The 17,460-nt window shown below is 46.0% G+C and overlaps 1 protein-coding gene across 1 annotated transcript in view; it reads right to left on the bottom strand.

Annotated features, from left to right (window-relative positions):
* Nucleotides 1-17,460, bottom strand: part of LOC308664095 (disintegrin and metalloproteinase domain-containing protein 10-like) — a 27,203-nt gene extending 9,743 nt beyond the window's left edge. Inside the window, exons 1-11 of the mRNA XM_081321093.1 lie at nt 17,273-17,460; nt 14,820-14,911; nt 14,151-14,273; nt 12,038-12,130; nt 11,796-11,955; nt 10,160-10,320; nt 9,846-10,017; nt 8,241-8,385; nt 5,576-5,759; nt 4,641-4,740; nt 1,085-1,305 (exon numbers count right to left, since the gene is read on the bottom strand). Of these exons, the coding sequence (XP_081177219.1) occupies nt 1,085-1,305; nt 4,641-4,740; nt 5,576-5,759; nt 8,241-8,385; nt 9,846-10,017; nt 10,160-10,320; nt 11,796-11,955; nt 12,038-12,130; nt 14,151-14,273; nt 14,820-14,911; nt 17,273-17,450 (1,629 nt within the window). The 5' untranslated portion in view covers nt 17,451-17,460. The remainder of the gene's footprint in view (nt 1-1,084; nt 1,306-4,640; nt 4,741-5,575; nt 5,760-8,240; nt 8,386-9,845; nt 10,018-10,159; nt 10,321-11,795; nt 11,956-12,037; nt 12,131-14,150; nt 14,274-14,819; nt 14,912-17,272) is intronic.

Here is a 17,460-nt window from a genome sequence, read left to right as displayed (position 1 = left end):
TATTATTATTATTATTATTATTATTATTATTATTATTATTATTATTATTATTTATTATTATTCTGATTGTTTTGACTTCTGGTTCTTTTTGGTGCAATAGAATATGGGAAAGGGCGGTATATAAATGTAATAAATAATAATAATACAACCTCAAACAACCCCCCCCCCCCAAAAAAAAATCAAAGTTTCATTTTTCCCCACCTCCTGCATAAGTCCAGAAGTGGTTTCCAAGTAATAGAAGTGAAATATTTTCAAAAGAAAATGAAAACCAAAAAAAGTCCAGTTGCCTTTTGGGACAACAATGATATGGATGATTGAGAATCTCCATAGAGGTTCTTCAAAGTCTTTCCAACCTACATCCACAAGAGACAATGGTATTGACATGAAGTGTTAATACCACCTTACAATGCCTTGTTAAGGCCACACCTGGAATCCGGCATCCAGTTTTGGTCACCACGATGTAAAAAAGAGGTTGGGACTCTACAAAGAGGGCAGAGAAGAGCAACAAAGATGATCAGGAGACTGGAAGCTAAAACATATAGGGAACGGTTGCTGGAATTGGGTAGGTCTAGTTTAATGAAGAGAAGGACGAGGGGAGACATGACAGCGGTCTTCCAGTATCTCAGGGGCTGCCCCAAAGAAGAGGGAGTCAAGCTATTCCCCAAAGCACCTGAAGGCAGGACAAGAAGCAACGGATGGAAACTCGTCAAGGAGAGAAGCAACCTGGAACTAAGGAGAAACTTCCTGACAGAGCAATTAACCAGTGGAACAACCTGCCTCCAGAGGTGGTGAATGCTCCAACACTGGAAATTTTTAAGAAGAGACTGGACAGCCATTTGCCTGAAATGGTATAGGGTTTCCTGCCTGAGCAGGGGGTTGGGCTAGAAGACCTCCAAGGCCCCTTCCAACTCTGTTATTCTAGTCCAGGGGTCTTCAAACGTGGCCCTTTTGTGACTTGTGGACTTCAACTCCCAGAATTCCTCAGCCAGGCACGCTGGCTGAGGAATTTTGGGAGTTGAAGTCCACAAGTCACAAAAGGGCCACGTTTGAAGACCCCTGCTCTAGTCTACTCTGGTGTCCTCACCTGCATCCAGGTGGCCAGGTCGTCCATTTCCATGAAGTCCAGGATGAAGTTTTTCACCCTCACAATGGGACCGTCTTCGTCTACAAACCGGCAGATGTGGAATTTGTCACAGTAGCCGTTCTTGTCACCGCACGGTGAGCCCGGGAGGAGCGGGAGGTCCGAACCGTTGAAGAAACGGTCCCAGATCTCCGAGGAGGTGCTGGCACAGGTCTCAGTTTGTCCTAGAAAAGCAGCGGGAGGGGAAGGGAAGGTGGGAGGGGAGAAGAATAAATGCTTAGGGTTTGTTTAAGAAACAAGAAGGTAGGACAAGAAGCAACGGATGGAAACTAATCAAGGAGAGAAGCAACCTAGAACTAAGGAGGAACTTCCTGACAGTGAGAACAATTAACCAGTGGAACAACCTGCCTCCAGAGGTGGTGAATGCTCCAACACTGGAAGTTTTTTAAGAAGAGACTGGACAGCCATTTGTCTGAAATGGTATGCTTAAGGGTGGATGTCTTCAGGGCAAGTGCAACATCGCTGAAGCTAGCTAGGATCTTGGCACCAGGCAGCAAAGACCAACACATTACTCAGAATCGGAGTGGCTACTGTGAGAAAGAACAGCTGGCAACATCTGATCCCTGAAGCAAATTTCCAGTCTTATATTAAGGGAGAGAATATTTGTAGCTCAGGGTTGTACTATGGAGGCCTTGGTGCTCTCTGAGCTTGGTTGTTTTCTTGCAGACATTTCATGACCCAACTTTATATTTATTAAATTTTTATACCGCCCTTCTCCCGAAGGACTCAGGACGGTGTACAGGGCAATAAATATTAAAAACGAAGTACAAAAGTTAAAAAACAATTAAATATTATGCCCGATATATACAGTAATTAAAAACCATGTTAAAACCCCAACCCCTAACCCATCAACCAGGCCGGATTGCTCAAATAAGTAAGTTTTTAGATCCCGCCGGAAGGAGCGAAGGTCGGGGGCCATCCGGGGCTCGACCGGCCAGCGGTTCCACAGGTCTGGCGCGCCCACAGAGAAGGCCCTCCCCCTGGGGGCCACCAGTCGACATTCTTTGATCGGAGGCACCCTGAGGAGGCCCTCTCTGTGGGACCGCACTGGGCGGAGGGAAGTTAATGCTGGCCGCAGGTGCTCCCTAAGGTACTCCGGACCCATGCCATGTAGGGCTTTGTAGGTCATAACCAGTACCTTGATTCTCACCCGGAAGGCAACCGGAAGCCAATGCAGCTCACGGAGCAGAGGTGTAATATGGGAGTATCGGGAGACCCCCAACACAACTCGCGCGGCTGCATTCTGCACCAGTTGGAGCCTCCGAGTGGTCTTCAAGGGCAGCCCCATGTAAAGAGCATTACAGTAGTCCAGACGAGAGGTCACGAGCGCATGAGTGACTGTACGCAAGGCATCCCGGTCCAGATAGGGCCGCAACTGGCGCACCAGGCGAACTTGGGCAAAGGCCCCCCTAGTCACAGTTACTATATGCTCTTCTAAAGAAAGCTGTGAATTTAGGAGGACCCCCAAGTTGCGCGCCCTATCTACGGGGGGTAATAACTCACCCCCCATGGCAAGAGATGGAGTAATCTGAATTTCCCGGGATGCCGGCATGAACAGCCACTCAGTCTTGTCAGGGTTGAGCCGAAGCCTGTTGCTCCCCATCCAGACCCGGACCGCCTCCAGGCAACTAGGTAACATCATCAGTGTTGGAAGGGAGTGTGGGATTTATTCTCTCTTTATATACAACTTGCATGTTTTGGCAAGAATAAAGACAATAAACAGGGCACACCTGCACTTTCCTTTCCTTCCTTTTCCTCTACAGCTAGTCCTCAGCTTACAACAGTACATTTAGCAACCACCCAAAGTTACAACAGCACTAAGAAAAGTGATCAAAATTGGGTCATGTAGCAACCAGGATGTATTTACAATGGCTGCAGCATCCTAACATGGCGTGAATCATCATTTGCAGCTTCCTAAGCGGCTTCGGACAAACAAAGCCAATGGGGGAAGCCAGATTCACTTAACGACTGCATGGTTTATTTAACAACCACAGTGATTTGCTTAACTGTGGCCAAAAAGGTAAATTCAGGTGCGACTAATTTAACAACCGCCTTACTCAGCAAAGGAAACGCTGGTCCAATTGTGGGCGTAAGTTGAGGACTAAATGTATAGTACTGTAGTGTGGCATGGCTGGCTGGGGAATTCTGGGAGTTGAAGTCCACACATCTTAAAAGTTGTCAAGGTTGAGTAACTCTGCTCTATACGATACAATAGAAAGCTGACTCCTCACCTCAGCCTCCAAGTGGAGGAACTCGGAGGCGGCTATTTTCACTTAAGAGGCTGGAAATGGTACAGGGTTTCTGCCTGAGCAGGGGGCTGGACTAGAAGACCTCCAGTGTCCCTTCCAACTCTGTTTACTCTACTCTACTCTACTCTACTCTACTCTACTCTACTCTACTCTACTCTACTCTACTCCACTCCACTCCACTCCACTCCATTCTATCCTGTAATTCTATTCTATTCTATTCTATTCTATTCTATTCTATTCTATTCTATTCTATTCTATTCTATTCTATTCTATTCTATTCTATTCTATTCTATTATTATTTCATTTCATTTCATTCTTCTAATTCCATTCCATTCCATTCCACTCCACTCCATTCCATTCCATTCCATTCCATTCCATTCCATTCCATTCCATTCTATTCTATTATTTCATTTCATTTCATTTCATTCCATTCTTCTAATTCCATTCCATTCCATTCCATATTCTATTCTATTCCATTCCATTCCACTCCACTCCACTCCACTCCATTCCATTCTTTTCTATCCTGTAATTCTATTCTATTCTATTCTATTCTATTCTATTCTATTCTATTCTATTCTATTCTATTCTATTCTATTCTATTCTATTCTATTCTATTCTATTCTATTCTATTCTATTCTATTCTATTCTATTCTATCCTGTAATTCTATTCTATTCCATTCCATTCCATTCCATTCCATTCCATTCCATTCCATTCCATTCCATTCCATTCTATTCTATTCTATTCTATTCTATTCTATTCTATTCTATTCTATTCTATTCTATTCTATTCTATTCTATTCTATTCTATCCTGTAATTCTATTCTATTCTATTCTATTCTATTCTATTCTATTCTATTCTATTCTATTCTATTCTATTCTATTCTATTCTATTCTATTCTATTCTATTATTATTTCATTTCATTTCATTCCATTCTTCTAATTCTATTCCATTCCATTCCATATTCTATTCTATTCTATTCCATTCCACTCCACTCCACTCCACTCCACTCCATTCTTATTCTACTTAACAACCACTGCAAACAATATTGTAAACTCAGCTTGATCACATGACTGACCCGTTTTACTGCCATTACCATTTAACAACCCTAATTGGGCAGGTTCCATTACGGTCATACCTCAAGAATTATGAGCCTGATATTTAGCATAGAATCAGTGAAGCTTCTGAGTGTTTCTTTTCCACCTGTGGACCATCTCAAATGTTGGGAGCACGAGTGAGGTTAGAAACTGACCTGGCAGCTGGCAGCAGAGATGGCATCTTCCTCGCAGAGGACTAGAGACACATTGGCATTCCTCCAACCCATGCTGGCTGCAGAGGGACCCTTCGCAGAGCTGAAAGGCAGAAGAGAAGACTTTTACAGGTTCGTCCTCCACTTACGGCCGTTTGAAGTTACCAGATCCAGACTTGGATTTTTTTTCCCCCTGCAGGGCGGACATTTTGAAAAAAGTTGAGGAATTGCTGGGTACAAATTCATCCAGCGATGGCAAAGATAGTAGTCCTCAACTCACAACTGTTCATTTAGTGACTGAACTTACAATGGCACTAAAAAAAGTGGCTTAGGACTTTTTTTTTCTTCACACAACATCCCCATGGTCACGTGACCGACATTCGGGCGCGTGGAAAACCCGCCTTTACTTATGACAGTGTCCCAGGGATCACGTGTTCAGCATTTGTAATCTTCCCAGCCATCTCCAGACAAGCAAGGTCAGTGGGGGTGGGGAGGAGTGGGCGAGGAGCCAGATCCGCTTAACAACCTCACGGTTCACTTAACATCCGCAGCCATTCGCATAACAACTGCGGCAAAAAAAAAAAATCTCATCGAACCGGGCACCACTCTCTTTAACAACTGAAATTTGGTCAGCGACGGAGATTTTGGCGCTCCGTCACGGTCGTAAGCCCGAGGACTACCCGTCCAGCTTTATCTGAATCAGGACAAAAAGAGTTTTTCCTTCAATCGCACCGTGTTTCCCACAGCAATCAAACCTCCAAAGGATCGTTTCTTTTTTTAAAAAAACCTTACCCCTCTGGTCATACCAGTTCCCCCCCCACACACACACACACACCGGTCTTCTTAAGTTTTCCGTGGTAGACTGCTCTTGAGTCTGGAGGCTCCATTCGGATGCAAAGGTCACATTAGCATTTCTGGACGGCCTCCACAGGACTCACCCCATTCGAACACAGGCGGAGGCCGAGGCCGCAGGGGCTGAGGTTGGCTTTTGGTAGGGGGTCTGGACATGTGGGACTCGACCCCGTGCAGAGGCTTTCCAAAGCACATTCGCTCTCTTTCTGGCACCGTTGTCCCAGAGGTTTAAGGACACAGTTCTGCTCGCAACAGAGTCCTTGACTGGGGCTGTAAAAAAAAAAGGAGCTGAAACGTTAAGAGACGGCCTCTAGAAACAAACGGAGCGTCTTACGCGGGTAGTCCTCGACTTACGACCGCAAGGGAGCCCAACATTTCCGCTGCTAAGCAAGACGGTTGTTAAGTGAGCCTTGCCCCCATGTTAACGCCTTTCCTCCTGCAATTGTTAAGAATGCTTCTGCTAGGAGGAAGCTCTTGTGGGAAGAATCCAGAGAAAGAAATATTTGGGGGAAATATTAAGTCCCACCTTAGCCATGAAAACCAGCTGGGGGACTCTAGAGTCTACTCTAGACCAATCACCAGGAGACGGTGAGTTCTAATCCTGCCTTAGGCACAAAAGCCGGCTGGGTGGCTTTTAACCAATAACCAGGAAACTCTGAGTTTTAGTCCTAACTTAGGCACGAAAGTTGCCTGGGTGACATCGAACCAATCACTAGGAGATGCTGAGTTCTAGTCCCGCCTTAGGCGTGAAAGGTGGCTAGGCAATTCGGGCCAATTAACGGGAGACGGTGAGTTCTAGTCCCGCCTTAGGCATGAAAGCTGGCTAAGCAGTTTGGGCCAATCGCCAGGAGATGGTGAGTTCTAGTCCTGACTTAGGCACGAAAGGCATCTGGGTGACTCTGAGCCGGTCCCCCATTCTCTCTCTGCCCAATCCACCTCACAGGGCTGTTGTGGGGAAAACAGGAGGAGGACGGAGTACTAGGTATCTTCCCTGCCTTGGGTTATTGATAAAAATAAAGCCAGGATGTAGGAGCCATCTTGGCCCAGTGGCTAGAATGCAGTATTGCAGGCAAACTCTGCCCACAGTCTGGAGTTTGATCCTGACCGGCTCAGGGTTGACTCAGCCTTCCATCCTTCTGAGGTCACTAAAATGACGATCCAGATTGTTGGGGCGGGGCAGAGACTGACTCTGTAAACCGCTTAGAAAGGGCTGTAAAACACTATGGAGCGGCATATAAGACTAAGGGCTATTGCTTAGTTGCAATAATTTAATATTAAATAAATTTAATAATGTTAATTTAATATTGGTTGCACGAATTGGCTAGGTCTATTCCAGTTAAAAGAAGGACCGGAGGGTAAAGTGATAGCAGTCTTCCAATATTTGAGGGGCTGCCACAAAGAAGAGGGAGTCAAGCTATTCTCCAAAGCGCCTGAAAGCAGGACAAGAAGCAACGGATGGAAACTCACCAAGGAGAGAAGCAACCTAGAACTAAGGAGAAACTTCCTGATAGTTAGAACAATTAACCAGTGGAACAACCTGCCTCCAGAAGCTGTGAATGCTCCAACACTGGAAGTTTTTAAGAAGAGACTGGACAACCATTTGTCTGAAATTGTATAGGGTTTCCTGCCTGAGCAGGGGATTGGACTAGATGGCCTCCAAGGCCCCTTCCAACATCATCATCATCATCATCATCATCATCATCATCATCATTATTATTATTATTATTATTATTATTATTATTATTATTATTATTATTAATCAAGGAGAGAAGCACCTGGAATTAAGGAGAAACTTCCTGACAGTTAGAACAATTAACCAGTGGAACAACCTGCCTCCAGAAGCTGTGAATGCTCCAACACTGGAAGTTTTTAAGAAGAGACTGGACAACCATTTGTCTGAAATGGTATAGGGTTTCCTGCCTGAGCAGGGGATTGGACTAGATGGCCTCCAAGGCCCCTTCCAACATCATCATCATCATCATCATCATCATCATCATTATTATTATTATTATTATTATTATTATTATTATTATTATTATTATTATTATTATTATTATTATTATTAATCAAGGAGAGAAGCAACCTGGAATTAAGGAGAAACTTCCTGACAGTTAGAACAATTAACCAGTGGAACAACCTGCCTCCAGAAGCTGTGAATGCTCCAACACTGGAAGTTTTTAAGAAGAGACTGGACAACCATTTGTCTGAAATGGTATAGGGTTTCCTGCCTGAGCAGGGGATTGGACTAGATGGCCTCCAAGGCCCCTTCCAACATCATCATCATCATCATCATCATCATCATCATCATCATCATCATCATCATCATTATTATTATTATTATTATTATTATTATTATTATTATTATTATTATTATTATTATTATTATTATTATTATTATTAATCAAGGAGAGAAGCACCTGGAATTAAGGAGAAACTTCCTGACAGTTAGAACAATTAACCAGTGGAAAAACTTGACTCCAGAAGTGGTGACTGCTCCAACACTGGAAGTTTTTAAGAAGAGACTGGACAGCCATTTGTCTGAAATGGTATAGGGTTTCCTGCCTGAGCAGGGGGTTGGACTAGATGACCTCCAAGGTCCCTTCCAACTCTGTTATTTTGTTATTCTGCTACTGCTATGTGTCTTTGTGAGTCGCTGAGAGCGAGTCGGGCAGCCACATCAATTTTCTTAAATAATTACATGAATAATGTAAATAAACAAATAAACATACAAGCCCAATTTGTCGCCGTTACCTGCAGGATGCTCCTGGTTTCAACCGGCACTGGATCCCCCTCGGCTCCCCGGCACCGTAGCAGCAGGCGTCCTCATTGTCGCTCCCAATGTCGCACTCTTCCCCCGGATCCACGATCTGGTTCCCGCAGATGGGACGGTCAGTTTCTGGAAAGGAAGACAGAGAAGAGGGGAATCGGTACTATTCCCGGGAGGAGTTGACAAAAGTGGCTTGATCCTGTGGAATTCGGCTCGGAGCAGAAGTCAGGCAATCCTATGCCTATCTGCTGCAGTGAGCATTACTGGCACAGTGGAGCCTCTGGGCTCTGTGGCAGTCTACCTGCCAGACTCCACAGCTTAAAAGAAGAGGGGCTTGATTTCATCCCTTGCTTCTCAGCGTCTCAAAGGTATTGGTGGAAAATACTGTGGCGCCTCCCTGAGCAGAGAAAGTCTACCTTTCAACTGGCTTTCCGACGGGGGGGGGGAGTCACGCGATCGCCATTCTCAGCCAGCTTTCAACAGGCAAAGTCAACGGGTGTTCTGTCCCAGCCTACGTGAGTCCTTGTTCTGCTCACAAGGGGAAAACCCTCTTCCAAGAAACAAGCAGGAACCGCAGAAAAAACCCAAACCCCTTTTATTATTCGCAGACCTGAGTCAGTGTCCAAGGCAAACAAACACAGTCCACAGAAACTCCATCCTCGACACAGATTGGTTGCCCTTGGCAACCAGCATCTCCGACACCTTCCCTTTTATAATTCAGCCCAGGCGTGGCTTCCTAGTGCCTTCTCCTTTGCCTTTGGAGCCACCCCATTGCGTTCCTCTGTCCTACTCGCTTATCTTGCCGGCGCTTTCGTGCATCCTGGATATTTCCCAGCTGTGCTTCATCACTGTCCAACTCAGACTCCCAGCACAGCTGTGTCTCAGCCTGAGCGCAAGTAGAGGGGCCGGGCTCCTCCTCCTCCTCTTCCTCCTCTGATTCCTTAGACTCAACTGCCAGATCCACGGGATGGCGAGGAATCACAACACACAGGCAGAGGTTGTCTACCCATATTTCTCAGCCAATAACAGGATGAGGGTCATTGTCTTCCTGCTTGGCATCAATTTGGGCACAATGGGAAGCTTGCTTAGATAACACCTTAGTTCAGGGGCTCTTCAAATGTGGCAACTTTAAGACTTGTGGAGTTCAACTCCCAGAATTCCTGGCTGGCTGAGGAATTCTGGGAGTTGAAGTCCACAAGTCTTAAAGTTGCCAATTTTGAAGACAATCCCCCCCCCCTGCCGCCTTAGTTCCAATTCACTCTGAACAGCAAAGTGGAGTTTCCATGCAGAGGAAGACTCTACCTTATATGACTAAATGATAGAGATTGGCCACAGAGAGGAATTGGATAGAGCAGAGCAGTGTTTTCCTGACTTGGCCACTTTAAGAGGCGTGGACTTCCACTCCCATATTCCCCAGCCAGCAATGGGAGTGGAAGTCCACATCTCTTAAAGTGGCCAAGTCTGGGAAAACTGATCCGGCCACTGCCGTTAATCCAGGATCCTTGGAACTCCCCACCACCAGAAATCGAATCTTTCAAACTGGATTTTTTCAACAACAAAAGATCCAAACTCGAGTCGGATCGTCCAACCTGCAAAACATCGATCCTTCTTGTGCTCCAGAATATTTGAAATATAAGCAATGCTACATGGAGAGAATTTATCATTATTGAATTCAGTCCCATCTGTGGCATAATTGAACATCAGGAATTTTCCCCGGCTGGTGTTGAGGTCAAAACGGGAACATTCTTTGGTCTGGTCGTGCTGTAAGAAAAAGTTGCAGAGAAAGAAGCAGGGTGGGTATTTGGGGATGGAGCTAGAAGACCTCCCAGGTCCCTTCCAGATCTGTTCTGATTCTGATCTTTTAAAATTTAAAGGATTGTCACCCCAAAAAAGGAAGACTCACTTGCGCCCCCAGGCTGTGGCCAAATTCATGCGCCAGGGTGATGTGGATCATCCTTGGAGGGAGCAACTGGCCATATTTCTGCAGGGTGATCAGCCCCGTGTTCAGAGATGCCTCTTTCTCCAGGAAATGCTGATATTTTGAGCAAATCCCTCCAGAGTCTCCTGTAAATGAAAATCATAGTGAAGAAAGAACCAACGAAGACTTCTGCTTGCACAGCCAAAAATCCTTGATAGGACTTGGAATACGGCATCCAGTTTTGGCTGCCACGACATAAAATGATGTTGAGACTCTAGAAAGAGTGCAGAGAAGAGCAACAAAGATGATCAGGGGACTGGAGGTTAAAACATATAAGGAACGGTTGCTGGAATTGGATATGTCTGGTTTAATGAAGAGAAGGACGAGGGGGGACATGATAGGAGTCTTCCAATATCTCAGGGGCTGCCCCAAAGAGGAGGGAGTCAAGCTATTCTCCAAAGCACCCAAAGGCAGGACAAGAAGCAACGGATGGAAACTAGTCAAGGACAGAAGCAACCTGGAACTAAGGAGAAACTTCCTGACAGTTAGAACAATGAACCAGTGGAACAGCTTGCCACCAGAAGCTGTAGATGCTCCAATACTGGAAGTCTTTAAGAAGAGACTGGACAGCCATTGGTCTGAAATGGTATAAGGTTTCCTGCCTGAGCAGGGGGTTGGACTAGATGACCTCCAAGGTCCCTTCCACTTCTGTTATTCTGTCTTCTGTAAAAGTTCAGAAGAGAAGGACTAAGGGGAGGGGGGAACATGATAGCAGTCTTCCAGTATTTGAGGGGCTGCCACCAAGAAGACGGGGGGCGGGGGGGTTTCAATCTATTCGCCAAAGCACCTGAAGGCAGAAGAAAAAGCAACGGATGGAAACCAAACAAAGAGAGAAGCAACCTGGAATCAAGGAGAAATTTCCTAACAGTGAAAACAATTAAATCAGTGGAACGGCTTGCCTCCAGAAGTACTGGGTGCTCCAGCACTGGAGGCTTTTAAGAAGTAATTAGACAGCCCTTGGTCCAAAATGGTACGGGTAGTCCTTGACTTACGACCACCCTTGAGCCCATAATTTTGGTCGCTAAGTGAGGCATTTGTTAAGTGAGGCAACGGAGCTGTCGCTGCTCAACCTCAGGACCTTTTTCTGTGGGAGTTGGAGTGACCTCACCCTATTGTTACATGCTGTACTTAACCATTTTTTCCTTTATTGTTTTTATTAAACCTAAAAATCGGTAGAATTCTAATTTGTCTCTGAAATCTCATCTTCAGAAGAGCCTTGGTGGAGCAGTGGGCTAATGCCTCCTTAAGTAACACCAGCTGCCTGCAATTAGTGCAGGTTCGAGTCCCACCAGGCTCAAGGTTGACTCAGCCTTCCATCCTTCCGAGGTAGGTAAAATGAGGACCCAGATTGTTGGGGGCAATTAAGCTGACTTTGTAATAATGCTGCTTGGGGGCCCCCAAAAACCCTAATAAGCAGGCATATACATAGAATGAAGGCTACTGCTAAGCACATTGTGCTTTAGATTGTAAGCCGCCCTGAGTCTTCGGAGAAGGGCGGGATATAAATGGGATTTTAAAAAAAAGTTCTGGTGGGCAGGTCAGAATCCCACGGGAACCTCACCTGGTTGCCCACTGAAAGCAATGCCAAGGACGCCACTGTAATCCCGGTCGGTCAGCAAGTAAGACAAGCAGTAACCGTTCCAATTGGTTTTTGAGTGCAGCAGAAGCAGCATCTCCGGACTGAGGAACGGGGTCTGTGATGGGTCCTCTTCTCGGACGATCTGCAGAAGAGGGAGAATCCCAAATCAGGAAGGGAAATCCTAATGACAAATTCCCCGTAACCCAAAAGGAGGTGGGACCTACCGTGATCGTCTTAACTTTGAATTCGATGGTCCCGATCCGGCCAAATTCAGCCGCTTCGTAAATGGCGTTCACAGCTTTTACATAGCTGGCAATCTAGGGGGGGGGGAAAGGAATTTCCGGAGATATCTCTTGACTGGGTTCACACAATGCTTGGATTCCTAGGGTCATACAACACATCCAATTCTGCTACTGTAGCTCAGTGTTTCTCAACCATGGCCATTTTAAGGGGTATCGACTTCAACTCCCAGAATCCCTCAGTCAGCCCTTGGCAACTGTATGACGCATGGACTTCAACTCCCAGAATCCCTCAGTCAGCCCTTGGCAACTGTATGACACATGGGCTTCAACTCCCAGAATTCCTCAGTCAGCCCTTGGCAACTGTATGACGCATGGACTTCAACTCCCAGAATCCCTCAGTCAGCCCTTGGCAACTTTATGACGCATGGATTTCAACTCCCAGAATTCCTCAGTCAGCCCTTGGCAACTGTATGACGCATGGGCTTCAACTCCCAGAATTCCTCAGTCAGCCCTTGGCAACTTTATGACGCATGGATTTCAACTCCCAGAATTCCTCAGTCAGCCCTTGGCGACTTTATGACGTGTGGACTTCAACTCCCAGAATTCCTCAGTGGCCATGCTGGCTGGAGAATTCTGGGAGTTGAAGTCCATACGATGTCAAGTAGCCAAGCCTGAGGAACACTGCTAATATCCAGTCCCATTTAGCCCAGCTTAGCATCATGTGTGAATGCAACTACAGAATTAGCTTACCCTCCCCCAAAAACTCAGGGATGAGGATGACAGACATGCCCAGGAAGAGGGCATCCTTTGCCAAATCCCACGCTCCAACCTAGAAATGACATGGCAACTCACCAAAGGCGGGGCTAGGCAAAGAGGGACCTGTCCTAGCTCCGCCTCCTTTTATCTTGACCCTCATCTTGTCCCAAAAGTGGTTTTTCAGGAGGCAACTGGACTTGCTTGTTTTTCCTTGAAGACGTTTCGCTTCTCCTCCAAGAAGCTTCTTCAGCTCTGACTGGAGGGTGGGGGATGGAAGGACTGATACTCCGTGCAGATAGCTGGTCATTTGCATTCTCTTCAAGAGTTGTTGAGGCCACCTGGACGTTTGACCCACAGGTAAATCTCCAGGTGACCTCAAGGACTCTCTAAAAGAAGGCAAATGACCAGCTGTCTGCAAGGAATATAAATCCTTCCCTTCCCCACCCTCCAGTCAGAACCGAAGAAGCTTCTTGGAGGAGAAGCAAAACGTCTACAAGGAAAAACCAGAAAGTCCAGTTGCCTCCTGAAAAAACAGCTGCCAAAAAAGCCAACACAGCGCTAGGCGGCGTTAACAGAGGGATAGAATCAAGATCAAGTGAAGTGTTAATATCACTTTACAAGGCCTTGGGAAGGCCACACTTGGAATACGGCATCCAGTTTTGGTCACCACGATGTAAAAAAGAGGTTGGGACTCTAGAAAGAGGGCAGAGAACAGCAACAAAGATGATCGGGGGTCTGGAGGCTAAAACATACAAAGGAACGCTTGCTGGAATTGGGTATGTCCAGTTTAATGAAGAGAAGGACCAGAGGGTACATGATAGCCGTGTTCCAGTATCTCAGGGGCTGCCCCAAAGAAGAAGGAGTCAAGCTATTCTCCAAAGAGCCCAAAGGCAGGACAAGAAGCAACGGATGGAAACTTACCAAAGAGAGAAGCAACCTGGAATTAAGGAGAAACTTCCTGACAGTGATAACAATTAACCAGTGGAACAACCTGCCTCCAGAAGTGGTGAATGCTCCAACACTGGAAGTTTTTAAGAAGAGACTGGACAGCCATTTGTCTGGAATGGTATAGGGCTTCCTGCCTGAGCAGGGGGTTGGACTAGATGACCTACAAGGTCCCTTCCAACTTTATTATTATTATTATTATTATTATTATTATTATTATTATTATTATTATTGTTGTTGTTGTTGTTGTTGTTGTTGTTGTTGTTGTTGTTGTTGTTATCGTCATCATCATCATCATCTTTGGGGCAACCATGACCGGGATGACTGAGAACTTCCATAGACCCTCCCGTTCATCCTTTTCTTTCTTTCTTTTTTAAAAAGAAAGTTTGCATACCTGGGCGATCACGGCTTCCACAGAGCCAAACCGTCGATAGAAAAGGTGGTCTGCTTGAAGATGAAGCAGGCAGGAAGTTTTTGAATAGTTCAAACTCCTCCTGGGCCGATGAGGGTGGTTAGCCTGTGGAGAAACCAGGGAGCAGGTGGGCGAGAGAATGAATCATTTAGACCTGGAGCGAAAGAAGGTGAGAAGACGTATCGGAGGCTGAGTTACATAAGACCAGCCTCCAGGAGAGTTACAACTAATCTTCAACTTATGGCCACAACTGAGCCCCAAATTTACGTTGCTAAGTGAGACACAAGTGTTAAGTGAGTTTTGCTCTCTTTTATGACCTTCCTTGCCACAGTTGTTCAGCGAATCACTGCAGTTGTTAAGCCAGTAACACGGCTGTTAAGTGAATCTGGCTTTCCTTGATTGACTTTGCTTGTCAGAAGGTCGTAAAACAGGGATCACATGAACCCGGGACGCTGCGACCGTCATAAATAGGTGTCCGTTGCCAAGCCTCTGAATTTTTATCCCGTGACCGTAGGGGTGCTGCGATGGTCGTAAGTGTGAAAAATGCTGATAAGTAACCTTTTCAGTCATGCTGTGTCTTTAAATGGTCACTAAATGAACTGTTGTAACTCGAGGACTACCTGCATATGGTTAGCGATGGATGCTTTTTACCTTTGCTGTTAGCCGCTGCTGGAAATCTTGCAGTTGTTTGTGCAGTGTCTGAGCCAAGGATGCTGATTTGGGGTCGTGCAGAAGTTTATAATCTGCAAGATACGGTACATCATCTGTGTTCTGTCCTGGGTCTCTTTCTTTCTTTCTTTCTTTCTTTCTTTCTTTCTTTCTTTCTTTCTTTCTTTCTTTCTTTCTTTCTTTCTTTCTTTCTTTCTTTCTTTCTTTCTTTCTTTCTTTCTTTCTTTCTTTCTTTCTTTCTTTCTCTCTCTCTCTCCTTCCTTCCTTGCCTCCCTCCTTTTTTCCTTCCTTCCTCTCTGCTTTTCATCTCCTTCCTCGCTCCCTCCCTCCCTCTTCTTCCTTCCTCTCTGCTTTTCATCTCCTTCCTCCTTCCTTCCTTCCTTCCTTCCTTCCTTCCTTCCTTCCTTCCTTCCTTCCTTCCTTCCTTCCTTCCTTCCTTCCTTCCTTCCTTCCTTCCTTCCTTCCTTCCTGATGTCAACGCTGCTAACATCAAATGTTATTGCTTGACAAGAGATGAAGAAGTAGCCATTTCATATGTTAAACTTGTGTATTGCTTTAAGAGATTGAGTTTAAGGTTGGGAGGGGGAATGAGTAGGATTGCACCTTCAAGGCCATCTCTCTATCTAAAGAAGATAAGACCTTGGCGGGGTTTTCTAAGGGAAGGGAAACTGATTCTTTAAATTAATTGGAGAATATGATTAATGACAAAATTAGAAAAGGTGGAGAATTGTGTTTTAATATATGGTGCAAAGGGGGGGGGGCGGAGATTTCAGATTCCAGCTTCCTTCGAGCAAGCATTTGCCGGTGTATTAGGCTAATAAAGAACTTTTAAGGTAAACAATGCCTCAGAGTCACTTGAAAAGCCCATAGGTCGTCGGAAACTTGATACCTTCCTTGTGAGATGGCTCTGTTAAGGTGCTTCCAAGTAAAAAGGGCAGCACGCAGGGATGCAATCAGTCAAAGCTTTATTTAACGATAAAGTAAATAGAAAGAGTTCCCTGGCATGGAGGCGTCCATGCCTGGATTGATCTCATGGATCAGCAAGCAAGCAAGCAGAAGAGAGAACAAAGAGAGCAGAGTGTGTGTGAGAGAGCAGCCCCTGAGCAGAGGTTTTTATGGGGGTCCTCAGCCCCTCCCTTACCAATTAACTCTCGCCAATGGGGCTGCAGGGGCCGGGGACCCCTAATTCCAAGGGTACCACAGAACGGGTGTTAGTTTATGTGGACGATCTATTATATGTAGGGCCAAACAAGAAAGGGTGTGATGAATTTGCCAAGGCCCTGGAAGAAAAGTTTACTCTGAAGTCTTTGGGGCGGGTTGACAAGTACTTGGGTGTGCATATTTTGGCCACTAAAGGGGGGTTCGCTCTATCTCAAAAAAAAAAGATAGAGGAATTACTGGCCAAATGCAAAATGACAGAATCTAATCCTACGCGTAGCCCAATGCAAACCGATTTTTACAACCACACCCATAAGGACGGTCCTGAGTTCACAGATAACACGCTTTACAGATCTGTGATTGGCTCCTTGCTATACATCAGCAACTGGAGCAGACCTGACATAGCTTTAGCTGTGAATCTATTGTCCAGGCACGTGGAACACCCAAAGGAATTCCACTGGACTGCTGTTAAAAGGGTGCTTAGATACCTTAAGGGCACAGCTGATGCCCTCCTTATGCTAGAACCAGAGAAGGGGAAGACGGCCCAGCTCTCCGCTTACTCAGACGCAGACTGGGCTGGCGACACCAAAACTAGACGGAGCACTTCCGGTTTCCTCATATTGCTAAATGGCTGCCCAGTACATTGGCATGTTAGGCAGCAAAAATTTATTTCTTGCTCCACGGCCGAGGCTGAATTTGCCAGCCTGTCAGACACGGCCAATGATTTGACTTGGTTCAATGAGCTGATAACAAGCATCTGGGCATCTCCCCCTCTGCCCATCCAAATTCTAGAGGACAACACAGCTGCCATTGCAATCTCGGAGGCTTATGCAGTAGGATCTAGATCTCGCCACCTTTTGGGGAACTGCCATGGCTGGCACAAAATATCTAACATTCCTTCCTCTAGTTTCTTCCTTCTTTCCTCCCTCCCTCCCTCCCTTCACTTTCATTTTTCCTTCCTTCCTCCCTTCCCTCCTTCTCCTTCTCCTTTTTCATTCATTCATTCCTCCCTCCCCCTCTCTCCTCCCCTCCCTCCCTCCCTCCCTCCCTCCCAACCGAAGTCTTTATTTGCTAAAGATTTCGCAAGCTCCCTTTTCTGCCTTGTTAACATGACCGTTTCATGGCCACTTTCGGAGGCCTTGAACCCCGGGGAGCGTGTGGGGCGCAGGTGCTCCCGCTTCTATTCCTCTCTTCTGTTTGAAAGGAAATGTGGGCTGGATGGATCTGTCCTGGGGAGGGAACGGAGGCTTGACGCTTGCAGGGATCCATGTTCTCACCTAAGTCTCTCTGGTGGTAGATCAAGGAATGGGCCCCGGGGGGCTGCTGGATCACAGCAGCAGATTCAACGTAGTAGGTGCCATTCTGGGTCCGGATGAATCCCTCAAAGACGCCGTGGATGATGGAGCCGTGGCAGAAAGAAGCTGGATCTCCTGTCCAAAAAGTCACTTTACTCATCTATAGCAGA

The sequence above is a fragment of the Vipera berus genome (genome assembly GCF_964194415.1).
Source record: "Vipera berus genome assembly, chromosome: 1".
NCBI lineage: Eukaryota > Metazoa > Chordata > Lepidosauria > Squamata > Viperidae > Vipera > Vipera berus.
Note: the sequence above shows the minus strand (reverse complement) of the source record. Positions and strands in the feature narration are given on the sequence as shown.